This window comes from Trachinotus anak, unplaced genomic scaffold (genome assembly GCF_046630095.1).
Source record: "Trachinotus anak isolate AG129_WGS33_773 ecotype Australia unplaced genomic scaffold, CSIRO_AGI_Tana_v1 ptg000028l, whole genome shotgun sequence".
Lineage (NCBI taxonomy): Eukaryota > Metazoa > Chordata > Actinopteri > Carangiformes > Carangidae > Trachinotus > Trachinotus anak.
Genome location: NW_027273879.1, coordinates 8,735,505 through 8,749,898, shown reverse-complemented (window position 1 = coordinate 8,749,898; position 14,394 = coordinate 8,735,505). Strand labels below are relative to the sequence as shown.

General features: G+C 39.4%; 1 protein-coding gene across 2 annotated transcripts in view; it reads left to right on the top strand.

Annotated features, from left to right (window-relative positions):
- pappaa (pregnancy-associated plasma protein A, pappalysin 1a) overlaps positions 1-13,111 on the top strand; it is an 86,065-nt gene extending 72,954 nt beyond the window's left edge. For both annotated transcript variants that reach the window (XM_071465261.1, XM_071465263.1), the window contains exon 22: positions 7,097-13,111. In XM_071465261.1, coding sequence (XP_071321362.1) covers positions 7,097-7,201 — 105 coding nt within the window. In that variant the 3' untranslated portion in view covers positions 7,202-13,111. The remainder of the gene's footprint in view (positions 1-7,096) is intronic.
- Positions 13,112-14,394: the final 1,283 nt, after the last annotated feature.

The following is a 14,394-nucleotide window of genomic DNA, read 5'->3' as shown; positions in this document are numbered from 1 at the left end:
CCTATGGTCAATAGTAGTGTCTGCAAAACAGGTGTTACCAGTTTGCCGAAATAATAACTGCAGGCAAATGGAGGAAATTCAGTAAATACTTGGTACTAACTTCTGTCACACCAGCAAAGATGGATTAGGTGAAGAGGACGTCCATTCCAATTACTGAAACCTTGCTATTTTCAGTCTGCAGCTCTGCTATGATACAGTAAGTGGATCACCTGGCCTCAAGAACTCCAGGCTGCTTGTCCAATTTCTACTTGAAGGCATTTTAACCTGGCGTTATTCAAAGGAAACAGTCTCGCTGGTGTTTTCCACTTGTGGGTCCCCTGGAAAGTGTTCAGAAAGATACGAAAAATTACTCTGAAATAACCAATCATAATTTGATTTATCGGCTGCCAGGAGCAAAAGGGCGAGGAAGGTTGCTGTGGGTGAACAACAAAAAGGAAACACTAAGGAATGGAGCTGATATGCGACGTTGATAAGGACACAGAGGAAAGCCAGATGTTTGATATAATCCTTTTTGCTTGTTAGCTCTTTTGCCTAATTGATGCTGCTTACTTGCATACACATGTTGCTTTGTGCCTTGGCTAATACAAACCTCGTTTGCATGAAACCCAAATTAACCTGAATGTCAGTTTTGAATTATTAGTCTGACAACTTCATCTGGGGGTTTTATTGAATTACTTTGATATTTTTTTGTCCACTTTTATATTTCCTCTGTATTTGTTATCGTTTTGGTACTTGCGTTTAGTTAGGCATTTAGATTTAGTTGTTTATTCCTCTTGGGCTAAGCCTTCATAGTTATCCCTATTTGATCAACTCCGTCAAAACAGAAACAGGATACTTTGCACCTGATACTGATTTTCCACCAAACCGAACACATGCGTGGCAGGCAACGAAGGACAGAGCTGCATAAAAACCTCTAAAAACAAAGGAAAATGACACAATATATGACAAAAGAAATCTGTAACTCATTTATGACAGACCTTTGCCTCTGAGCTGCTGAGTAATACACTTGCTGGGTGACAAAGAAAGGCAGTTTTTTCCACCTTAGCGGGAAATCAAGTCCATGTCCAGACCACAAGTGAATACTTTGTTCCAACTTGTTTAATTGTTCCTGAACACAGATTTTGTTGTCTGTGGTACAGTGGACGTCATTTGATGTCATCTATGAACTATCTGTATTTATTGCTGATCTTAGCAACTGTTTTATACACAGAAAGTTGTCACAGAAAAATGACAACTTTCTGAGTGTCTCCCATAAGTCTGCTTAAGTAAATCAAAAATAAAGTTATTGAAAATGTAAATAAAAGTAAATTATCTAGTAAATGATAAATTAGGATAGCTGTGCCATTGGATTGCATTTATTTAACTATTATAGTTTTAAAAGCTACTCCCTTCAGGCCCTAAAAAATATTAGTGTCAGAAATCTGACTACTTAAAAGACCAAAAAAAAAAAAAAGGTCTATGGCGATGTGCAATGCAGTTCTTTTCAGTGTTCCAAATCTCTGGAATCAGTTCATTAAAAGGATTTGTTTTCTCCGAATCGTTGACCGAAGCTCAAGCACTGACTATCACTGAATGACACTCGGGTCTCATGTATCTTTTACTCACTGTTTGAGTGATTCAAGTCATTAATTCAGTCACGCAAGTCAGTGAGTTGATCCCTGTGAGAGTTATTACACTCATGTGTGTGTATCCCTGGGATGATGAGTGTATGGCATCCAGTGAGTGAATCCCTGCATGTTTACTTGCAACCGACTGAGAGCTTAACTGAATTGAGAAATGAACAAATTGTGTTCCAGTTTGGTTTGTTCACCCGAAAGATTTGTTCTTTGGAACCAATTATTCATGAACGACACAACATTCATTTCCTGATCTGACCTGTTTTTGTGCAGCAGATAACAAGATAAAATACAGGCACCCAAACAGTACAGTGTCTCTGAGTGATAGCTATAGCTAAATATTTTCTATTGTTCATCATGAAATAACAAAACCAATAATTAATTGATCCTCCTATCAAGTGTTATTCTTTACTGTATTCCTTACAAAAACTATTAAAATCAATGGGTGACCTCTTTCTTCATTACAATGAGCACGGTCACTGTAGTTTATTTCATGTCTATGTGGGAGTCGTCATACACTATCCTTTCAATATTGACTTGCACATGAAATAACTATAATCCACATCTGGAAATCATCCTGCAACTGCAGTATTTGCTCCTATTAAGTCATGTTTGCTATAAACGAAAGAATGTATGTTTTAGGAAATGATTTAATCTTTCAAAAAAGAGAAAATACATATATTCTACTTTTTTTTGGTAATGATTTACATTTTCAGCAGGAGGCAGAGGGCTTGGTGCTACAGACAGGGTCTGGAAGCTGTAAAGTAATGAGAGACGGTAGTCTATTGCTCATTACAACTTCCCAACTCTGTCATTGTTGGTTTTGGTCTTTTCGGTTATTTTTTATTGGTGATTTTATTGCTGGAGAACTGCAGTTACCATATGAGGCAATTCTGTTAGTATAGCTGAGGCATTCGAACTAAAATCAGCAATTCAACCTTTGTTAAAGCAGATATTTTATGATTTTTTTTTTAGACAGATTTTGTAACGTAAATGTATTATCATCCAAATTATGTCATGATTCTGATTTCATTTGCTTTTTAATTTCTTTTCCTCATGATCTATGAGAGAAACGCACACACACACACACACACACACACACACACACACAAACACAAACACACACTCATTCATATTCACTCTCTCCCTTTCACAGTCACACTCAGGCACAAAACAAACATACAGCACATGAACAGACACACCAGCCGCCAGTTGCTTTGATGCAGAGGTCAGGTGACTCAGTGGGAATCCTGGTCAGTGCCGTTGTCCCCAGTGTGTTATGACACAGCACATGAGAACAATGGTATAACCCCTTCCATACAACCACACACACACACACACACACACACACCTATTATTTGGTCCTCTGCCAAACCCTTTTACATCCTCCATTTCCCTCTGATCTTTAGTAATGAGGTAGACAGAAGAAGAACAGGACAAAATGAAATTATTTTACAACAGACCTTCATCCTCCCTCCTCATCCAGAGTCATATATATCTTTTTGTCCTTTAAGTCTGTCCAAAGAGTCCAAAAGTTAAGAAAAATCCTCCCCTGCCTCACTTGTTTTTATCTCTGACCCAAAACCAAATGTGCATACCACTATTATGTCTTCAGTCCACTGATGGAGGAGATACAGCATACTCATGGAAACATCTGCTCACCCATCCTTAGCAGAAGATGCTTAAGTGACTTCTTTACAGCAGTCGCATGATTGTTTGATTGTGCGCTCCAACATCAAATGCCATGCCTTTCAAATATGAAATGATCATAAAAAAAATGAAATCATATTTTTTGGAATGTGATACAATTTCTTCCAGATACAACAAGTGAGCATTTTCTGCTCTTTCCAGAAAAGCTTAAAAGCTATTGTAGGAATTAGGTTATCAATTCATAAATATTTCCAGATTCCCCCTGCTTCTGCTATTCTCCTTTTCCTCACAGCTCTGAGTCTCACCATGATAAAAGCTGAATAAGTACAAGGGGGGGGGAGGAAAAAGCAATGGAACTCAGTTGCTCATTTAGTTTTAGTCCCCTTTCCAGCAAATACTGCTCTCGTCTTTTATTTTGGTAGAGATTTGTGTATTAAGGAGTTCTGGATGACTTGCTGTGTATTATTCCACCCCAGGAGCTTTGAAGGTGCAAGGACTGGCTGCACGTAAGGTCACCACAGGATCTCCCCTTAATAGTTGCAAGCTGTTGGCTGGATTTGGAGAGGCAGGGAGGAGAGGAGGCAAGAGTATGCCTTTCTGAGGGTTGCCTGCGCAAGACCCTTTTTGTAGGTCCCCTCCACCCCCCCCTTATTTTGGAAGGAATTCCTTTCTTGGATGCTGGAAGCCGTACGCAGAGGGCACCGATTATATAGTTATACGACTTGGCCTCTCTAAAACAACTATTTCTAAATGTGCCTGTATGTTTTTCTGTCTGCGCTGGTGGTAGGGTCTTGGGTAAGTGCTAAGATCTCTCCCAGTCCTTCACCCTTGTTTACAACTCTCCGTCTGGCACAAGTATGCTCACTACGTGACTTGCTATGTGCCACGATTGATGTTTGTGTCCTAGCTGATGGTCTGTGATAGCCACCCCTGACCACTAACCTCTCCGTCTGCGTTGGTGACTCACATAGACAAATTTCTTTGCTCCCTTTTAAAATGTCATTTCCTTCTCTGCGATTTCGTCTGTTATTAGATACATCAAATATTCACATAGCTGGATGCCAAAAATGCATGCCATCAACAGCTCTTTATTTTTAAATCCAGCTAACTTGACTTTATTTCCCATTGCCAAGGCTTTGCCAGGGCAATTAAAGGGGAGGAGGCATCTGGACATGCACTATGAGTATTTCTTTGTCATGGAATCAAGAAATGGTTTGTTACCTTCTTACTTTGTGTTTTTTTTATGTGCATATCTGTGTGTGGGGAGTGGGGGCTGAGGGTGGAGGGGGCAAAATGCTTCTGTGAGTGAGGGGAAGGAAGGATAACATGCAGGGCTTTTCTACACAGCTGAGCAAAGATTAAGTTAAAAGACATACTGTGTTGCCCAAGATGTTTCTGAGGGAAATGTTGCTAGTTGTAATACACTCTAATAACCACAGCTACTTGCTAATGAACGGTGTGTTATGCATCCCTAGATCAGCCAGTTCCCTTTCCCCCAGGCCTGTGCCCCTTACACCACCTCCTTTCCTTTAAGCACTGACTGACACACTCTGCACACACAGAAATGTAAAGAGGAACTCTGTGTTATTTTGACCTGTTCCTGAGATGGAAGGATGGGGCTCTGACAAGGTCTGCGTTCTTCAGAAGGGCTTTCATGTTGCTGTTAGTGGGTGTCCTCCCCCAGCCCTCCTCTAGCCCTGGGACATGGGGCTAGCATGAGGGCCCCCAGGCCCACAAGGCCAGCCAGTCCTATTTCCCAGCCACCCTGAGAGAACCTCAAGTCAGGGCCAGATGTGGCAGCTGGCCCAGCCACCCTCGAGGTCAAGGTCAAAGGAAACCATGTCAAATTTGCCACCCACCATCATTCTCTAGATAGAGAGATAAACAGAAGTGGCCTTGGAGGGTAAGTGATGTGTAGAGGGGAGGTGGGAGGCGTATAGGGAAAGTTTGCTGAGAGAGGGGAGGGATAAAGCAAGGTAAAGTAAAGGAGGCTCTAAAGGGGACACGGCGAAAGTGTGAAACTGAGAGATAAAGTAATTAAACAGAGAGGGAGTTAGGCGGGAGTAAGGAGCCTCATGTTCTTGGCTTCACAATGCCACAGAGGAAACACTGCTCACGCAGTTGACAGCTGTTTCTGAAGTGTGTCCGGACCTGGGCTTGTAAAGTCGTGACATGTAGGCCTCATTTTCTCAGAGGAGTCTGGGCACTGCCCACCTGGCCCTCACATTAGGAGCACCCCACCCCCTCAACACACACACACACACACACACACACACACACACACCCACAAACAGCTTATTTTATACCCTATTTCAAAGGGGAGCCTGCGTCACTGCTCCTCAGTGACTAGCATGCTCCCCCATGTCATTCCACAGGACTGCTGTCTACAAATCCCCGACTCTCACAAACTATTGGTGCTGTTTCCTGTGTTTTGCATGGAGGCATTTACTTTACAGTGCTACCCAAAGCAAAATGTGAGGCTAACACTCCTGCAAAATCTGATTAAAAAACATAAACATACATAAATGAATACAAACTTTTTGCAACATAGCACAGCTCAGCATCCCTTTCTACCATTTTTTTCTCTCCAATGTCTATTACTGAAATATTTTCTAAGGAACTTCTTCAATGAAGTTGCAAATCTTCCTGTAGTAGGAAAAAACTAAAACTTTAAAGAGGTCTGAAATTTTTGTATTTTTGAGAAAATATGTAAAAACTGCAAACAGTGACCCCTCACATTGATATCTATACATAACAAGATTAATTTTGTTTTATGCATTTAGTAGTGATTGGTCACTCGGGAAGTGAGTCAGCCTGAATGTCCCAAAACTTTGGAGCAATGCAGTGGACGCTACTGTTATGAATGTGTCTTTTAGTGGATGAGAAGTTCTGAATTCTTAGTCATTCTTTGCTAATGCATTCAGTAATTACTTGACTAACCTCCCAGATAGTATTAGCTCTTGATGCAATTTATTTGATGGCATTACAGTAGCAGCTACTTCATATTCACATAATTGCACCATGACCCTTCTCAGGAAACAGCCCCTCCCATAGTAGCCAGACAGCTTTCATTAATAGCATTGAACTAATAGCTGTCTTTGGCAAGGGGTGTGCTGTCAACTACAACTATCTGTTTTGGGTAAAGGGGCTGGTATTATCATTACATTTACATTGTATACTGAGAGCCATTGTGCAAAAGAGGCAATACCACTTAGCCCTAATAAGAAAAAGTGACACTGGCCACAGGCCCCCACAGACTGATCTGATAAGCCACCAGAACACAAATGCATACATGCCCATGGTCTGCTGCCTGCCCTCCATGACTTGGGCCACATGTGTTACTTGTTTGGCCTGGAGAAGGGGGACACTTTTTGTGTATCCAAACAGCTGAAACAGGCCCCCCGAGAGGAGAGCAGACAAGGCAGGAGCAGCTGGTCCTGGTGACGCATTGCAGACGTTATCCAGTGACGTCAAACGCCAGGGGCAATGGCCAACGATCTTCCGGTTTAATTTTGACATCAGACTATCAATATTAATTTTTCTGATATTCAGAGAGTGTGATATATATCACTGGTCTTCTTTGCCAAATGTACTTTTTTTTTTTTTTTTTTTTACTTATTCTACTTGCTACGGCAAGATGTTTATGTAGATGTTTATGGTGGAGAACATGACATACAGGCATTTGGCGTTTATGAAAACTGGGATTAATTTAAAAGCATTGTTTTAACCTCTTTTGACCACCCAATATGCATTTGTAAAGGATACAAGAGTCGTAGAGTTAAAGGCAATTACACTCAGTGACTACATGTATCTTTGTCTCTCCTGCCCAGGTGATTCCATTCCCCATGTCCTGCGACATCCGAGATGAGTGTTCCTGTCGGGATCCCAACGCTATAGAGAACAGAAAGGATGAACATGTCCATTCCCTGGGGTGACCAACCTGAGCAGGGACCTCTGTTCAACGTCCCAGGAACCTTGCTCCAACACAACACAGCCAGAGTGGCCGAGGCAGACCCCTCCTTCATCCTTCTCTCGGCCTCCAGTTTCCTGCACATGCTGCTTAACAGGCATACCTCTCCATCCATACTGCAACCCCAACCAGCTGAAATGCCTCCGCCTCCACATCACAGAAAGATCTAGAAAAGAGGCAGGGACTCATGAGACTCCACAGAAAACTCCATTTCTCAGCTAAAAGGAAAGTAACCCTGCAATATCATCATTAAAAAAGAAAAAAAAAAAACATATATAGCAAGGAGGGAAAAAAATTACATGAAACAGACACTTTTTTGAAAGAATAAGAAAACAAACAAACAAACAAAAAAAAACTAAACAAAAACATAACCAAGCCTAAGTAGCATGCCTTTTGTTCAGTTTTGTGCTGGCTTCAGTGTCTATTTTAGTGACCTTGCTCTACAATCACATGATTGAACCTAAGGTAACTCCAAATGTGCAAGTTGGGGATTGTGTTGATGTTGGCTCTGTGTTTTGCTAAAATGAAGGAAATCAAAACTAATGTTAAAAAATAATCCTCACACAGTTTGAAGGCATGTTCAACACCTTTTTGGAGGGGCAAGAAGTTTGTGCTTATATCATTCCTGGTTTCTAACTGGTCAGACATTCTGTATCTCTATGTCCTTTTTCAGCAAAGTGTGTTTCTGCATAGGCACATCAGAGGCTATAGAGGTTATTCCTAGCTTGGTGGGGAATGAGACAGCCATATTGTTAAGGCAAGACACTACAGGTGAATGGGGTAAAACAATTTCACTAATAGGTAGCACCATGAAACTTACCCAGTTGATTCCTTGCATTAAGACAATTATTTTTGATATTACAAGTTTTCTGAAATTTTGTTTAAATATGCAAATGCATTATTAAATATGTGCTAATTTGTATCCATTTCAAGAACAGAAATCTGAACATTGGATGAAGCCAGGTTCAAAATTCTTCTCTCATTTTGTTGACATATTAGAGTGTGTTTTTACAGAGGGGATTTTGAATGCCACTTTTATCACCATTAATCAGAAAATACTGTCAGCTATAAGAAATTATATCTTGGCCATGTTTTTAGGAATAAAATGTTATATAAATCAGGCAATGAATGATATATGTACAAACAAACTCCTCTGTAAAAAAAAAAAAAACCTTCAAAATATAGTCAGGAGTAAAACTGGAAAGTTTGGTGTACGTAAGTGCTACTGAAGTTGACATTTCTGGCTCAGAGTATGAGGAAAAAAACTCATTTTGAGAAACCGGCCTTCGAAGATATGTATTGTAGAATTCCATACATTTTTATTGGAAACCACTATTTACAGACACAATATCTGACACACAGAAAATGACCAGGTTTGGATCCCATCACATTTTACAGGAGAGAGAAAACTTTACAACGACATCTGTAACGACATGGTGCGGACGACAATTGCGGTATTGCATGTTGCGTTAGAGTGCTAACTGAATTTAGGAGAAAGCTACAGACGTGAATGGACAAAGTGTCGAAAAATAAACACCTAAATGTGTATTTTGGACTTTTTCTTTCCACTTGTCTGAAAGAAGATATGCTATGGAAGCAAAATAGCCCAAAATTTCAATATTAACCAGTGCATGAAAAAACAATGTTTTTGCCTGCCGTGTCTCGCCTTAAGTTTCAAGCCACAGATTCAACATAAAGCCAAAATGAAAAACACAAACACACACAAAACTGAGAGCAAAATCCTGAATGCATAATTACAACATTTTTAGCATGACTTCTGCTACTGTGTTTGCTGCTACTTGCCATCGTCACATCATGATATCTAATAGGGTTAGACGGCTTTGTCTGCCTTGCTGCTTACAGTACCTCTTTCTAGCATTCATTCACACTTGCATGTCAGTACACAATACTTTCAGCTTACATTAATACATGTTGACAACACCACATATGAAATGCACTAAGAACTTTAAAAAAAACCCAGAACCTCACTTGTCAATCCCATTCAACCCAACTGCCCAAGAAAATACTACGTACATTGACCACGACTTAAAGAATGTCATCGATAACACCTCACTTCGGGTTGGCATGATTTTAGTTTCAGTTTCAACTCCTCCCTCATGGCGCTTGATAAGAACGATGTTACCTCAAGCACTGATTTAAAATGTTTAAACTGAAAGTAAAATGATCCCAGCCCTGTTCAGAATGTAGTCAGTGCTTGTCAGGAGTCTGTGGCTTTTTTTTTTTTTTTTCTCTCGATTGCACAGTACTGCACAGCACAGTCACACAAAAGTACAGAAATAAAGGGCTGGACATAGGCCATGGCTCTTAGTGAGAGTGAATATAGGTGGAAGGATACCACATGTGACACACACACTCATTCATACACGCAAGAATACATACACACATTTCTCTCATTCTCTCCCCTCCCAGTAGTATTGGACTCTCAACTCTAGCTGTGCAGTCAACAATGTTGTCTATAAAAATGACATTTTGATGTATATGTCATTTGCAGTCACAATATGATCAAAGGTCCTTAAGATTCTCTGTTTTAAATCATTCTTTTACCATTATGTTTGTCTCTGCAGTTAAAAGTGTACTTGGTTGTGATCAGTATTTTTCAGTATTGTGAACCTGGGTGTCTGTCCCCACCAGTTAACATCATTAGATTATATGGCTGCTACAACAGCTTTGTATTTTGTTACTCATCATTCCACACATACACACACTAGTTTTTCTCATGCACATTTGATGATGAAGGCTGTTTGGCTTATTGGTCCAAATTTTGCTGCTCCTACTTGGCTACAACATTGGCCATGGTTACAATCAGCATGATTATAACTTTTCATTTCATTTGGGTCAATGGCACGGTCCCTCTGACTCATATTAGGCTGCTATAGCATTCCAGATCATTCTCATAAGTATGGAAACAATATGTACACAAGGAGCTGTACAAGTGTGTGATGTAAGACCAATTTCATGTCATTTTTAAAAACCAATGTTAGTAAAGAACTAGGACAATATCATGACATGCAGAGAAAGTGAAAAGGTATTATTTTCCACCAAATACAAAGAAAAAGAAAATCTTTTTTTTCAATATTGTGTAAATATTATTATATGTTCATGATGGACAGGAGCGTTGAGAAATGTTTTTAGGTTTTTTTTGTTTTCATTTTCATGTATTTCATTTTTACAAAATATCATATTTAATCAGTGTTTGTATTATTGACCTCAGTTACTGCACTTTTTAGTTGCCATGTAAGAAGACAAAGTATATCTTTCAAAAATGTTTAGAAGCTGCTATTGTCAGAATGGTGATCTGAAACAAACTGTATGATATTCGGTCATTTGACTCCCTGTGTTGCTATTAGCTTTCCTGTCATTAGTGTTTCAGTCATATCCGACTCTAGATACTCCTCTCGACTTTGCATTCAATGTTATCAATGAAGTAGATAGGTATTGTCACTATGAACCATATATTCATCTTCCATCATTGTTAGAGGCCCCAGATCTTACAAAATAGGGTACACACCAACACATTATCTATAGAAATACAGTATATTGTCACATATTTAAGGTCTAGCTAGATTGCAAATTAGTTTCTCTTTTGTTTTGCCCTAATGTTTCATTTTAGGTTAAAGGTGTAAATTTTGGAGAAACCTAAAGATGCAGAAGGTGAAGGAAAAGCTTAAATGAAGAAATTCCCATTAGAAAAGGGACTCTTGAAAGACTTTATAACTTTTATGAAATATGAAACTTTGTAAGGACGTTCTAGAGGCTACATCATCTTCAAAGGTTGCATTTAACACTTTATAATGAAAATATATAGCCCTGGTAAAAAAAAAAAAAAAAAAAAAAAAAGAAAGAAAAAAAAACTTGTATTATGTTGATATTATCAAATTATATGTAATATTAGTACTCCAGATACTGCTGCTTTACATAGAACTGTTACCAGTGGGGAGAGACTGACCTGCAATCACTACACTATGCCAATGACATGCAGTACTGTGGTTCATCTTCTGCCATTGAGGTCACTGGAAAGCCAATTCCAACCATTTGAATGAATGAATCCAAAATCTGTCATTGGATCCTTCCCTTCATCCTATAAACTGAGTTAATGCAACCTGTAGTTGCTTCCACATACTTTGACTAACTTATAGAATTACTTGTATCATCAGCCAATGTCTGGATACCAAAACAACTGATCATTATTACTATCAGAAAGGCTACAGAATGTGACTGCATGTCAACTTGAAAAATGATATTCTTAATATTGAAAAAAGGTACCCATAAGCCATAGCTAAACAAGATATTCATGGAAGAAAGTATAATATTGCGCATTGGATGAGGACATCACCTCTCTACTGTAGTCTTCACAGGATCCCTTGCTGTACCTCATGCCTGTAATGTTTGCTGCTTCTATATTTTTGGTATTTTAGTGACATTTTTGCGTCTCATAACAATGGTGTAAATAGTAGAACTATTTATTGAGAGTGTTATACTTTTTTAAGTTATATTTAATGTCCATGTAAGTTATTTTTTACATTGTTCTTATAAACAAAAACGTTACTGGTTGTGAGTCGAAACTGTCTTTTTGTCTGTCACCACACTTGGTTGTGATCATTGCCATCAAGTATTGATCAGACATACAGTACACTTCAAGCCCACAACCATGAACGAAATCTCATTGGTCATTAAGTGTAGATGGACACTGCTCACATCCAATGAGGATTCACCGCATATAAAATGTTACTGAGTGCAGTGTATCTTTTCTTCCCTTTAAAACCAGAATGTAAAGTTTTTTTTTGTTTGTTTTTTTTCCTTCTTTATTTGCTTTTTTTTTAAATGCACACATAGCCATACATACAAGGAGTTGTAAAAAGAGAACCAAGTATATAAGGTCAAATACATAAATCCACAATATACCGAACAATATTTTCAGAGCCACTGTAAGGCAGAAGGAATATATGTACACAGCCAGCTGAGGGCAGGAGAAAATGGGCAAGTGGCAAAGAGAGGGATCAAAAATGAAGGGAAAGACAGACTGGAGGTCAAAAGGCAGCTGATGGTGCCCCAGATAGAGTTGTCTTGGAGGAGGAGGAGGGGGGCGGCAGGGGGTAGACGGTGGGCAGGGAGAGAGGTAGGGATGGGTGGGCTGCTTTTCCTGGCCTGTCTAGCTATTTGTCCAGGTGTGAAAATGTGTACTCACAGAGGCTGCCCCTGGGCCAGGGGTGGCCAGTGCTGACTGGCAACAAGCCGAGGCCAATGAGTCAGAGTTTCTCCTAGGGGTGGCAGCCATCCCTCTCTGGGTCCCCCCCTCTCTCCCCTCTTACCTCCACCTCCCCACTCCTCGACACACTGCCTCATCTGTCACTGTCAGGTATGCCTGTGCAGGGCGGCCAGGGTCAAGCTGGCCCTGTGAAAATGAGAGAGGATGTTTGCCCAGCTTACAGAGCCTTTTGAAGTTAGGCTGAAGGAACACAGTTCTTCTCACCTAGAACCTATGCTTATCACCTAATATGATTTGTATAGCAGTCTTTTTTGACAGGCTTTGATACCTCTCCACATTTTCCACCAACAGTCGCTCCTTTGTTTCTAATTTAACACCTGGTTGTTGTATTGCTCGTCTAAAAATGGCAGAAACTTTGTAGTGTGTAACTCATTACAAAGCGATGGGGAGTGTGAGAAAGAGTGTCTGAAAAGCCCTAATGTTTTTGCTCAGATCATTGTGGAGAAAAATACTGATGTGCCATCTTGTTGTAAGACATTTTCTTTGTGTATTGTAACACATGAAGTACCTCTCACAGGCCTCTGGTTATAGAATGGTCCACTTATGTCTGTTTCCTAATCCCTCAATAAATAAAAAAGGTGAATTGTCCTTTTTTCTAAGTGGGAAGTACAAAAAAAAGTGTATTTACATATTATGTGGATATCTAGTGGTATTACTGCGATGTTTCGTACCTGATTGCTCAACAAATATATTTTAAGATGTAAATAATAATATTATATGATGATTGTATTTGCAAACCATGTACTAACTGTTTGGGAGTAGCTCTCTTGGATTGATTTTTATCATAACTATTATACAAAGAGATGAACCGTGAATATGTTGTGCATTGTGTCAAAGTATCACCTGCAAAGACAGAAAAAAAAAAAAAAAAAAAAAAAAAGAAAAAAAAAGACCTGTGATGCTTTACCACACCACTCGCTGTCAGCATTTATTTGTTCATAAAGGCTTAGTACAAGCACTGTTGTCAGGTGTCTAAACCATGAATTTATCCATTGAGTCATAAATTATTTATTTCTTGTCAAGATGAATAAAATCATAATGGTCATTTCTGGGTCTTAGGAGTCTGTTGAAATTGATCCTCATAATCAAACTTGACTGATCTTTGTTAACACATTGAGAAGTTCATTTCAAATTTATCTGCAATGACTGGCACCAACCAACAGCTTTCATTTCTCCTCACTCTATGCTGTTTATTGTTGAGTCTTATCCCTATGCCTTTGTGTTTGCTGAGAATTTCACCAACACTGTAAAGGTAGCCATCAGACTCAGTGGTCCCTCCCTCCTTCCCTCCCTCTGATGGCCTCCTCTCTTTGGTTCTTACACAGTATGCACTTTTTCAGGCACATATACAACAGATTGGACTTTTATGTTTCAGTCGATGTTTCTCTCTGTTTTCACAGTTGCAATTATATATATTTTTGGTGCTCTGGTACATGGCAAAACATGTCTGATGTGTACTATATTTTCATAAGGAAGAGTCATACAGATGAGTATCATGTTCATTTTGCTGTCATTTATTGTGTAGAAATAAAACACTGGTTAAAGTGAACATAAGCTGGAGGAGTGTGGTCACTTCTTTGAAAGTCAGATTGTTTTGTTTTTTTCTGCCATTAATGGTGTGTCCAGGTTCATTTTGGAGCTGCTCTGTATTGTATTTTTAACTCTTGCGTGCCTCTGTAGAGTATGTTTCTTCTGGAAGTCACTGAGGTACCAAAGATCCATAGTGAGTCCTTTCAAAATAATAATAAAAAAAGGGCTGAGGTGGTTATAAAAGAGGAACTCATTCTTTAAGCCTCCATTGATACATTGGCATGGAAATGTGAGTGCTGTTCCTGGCACACCAATGACGTTAATGGCCTAATTTGTGAGAA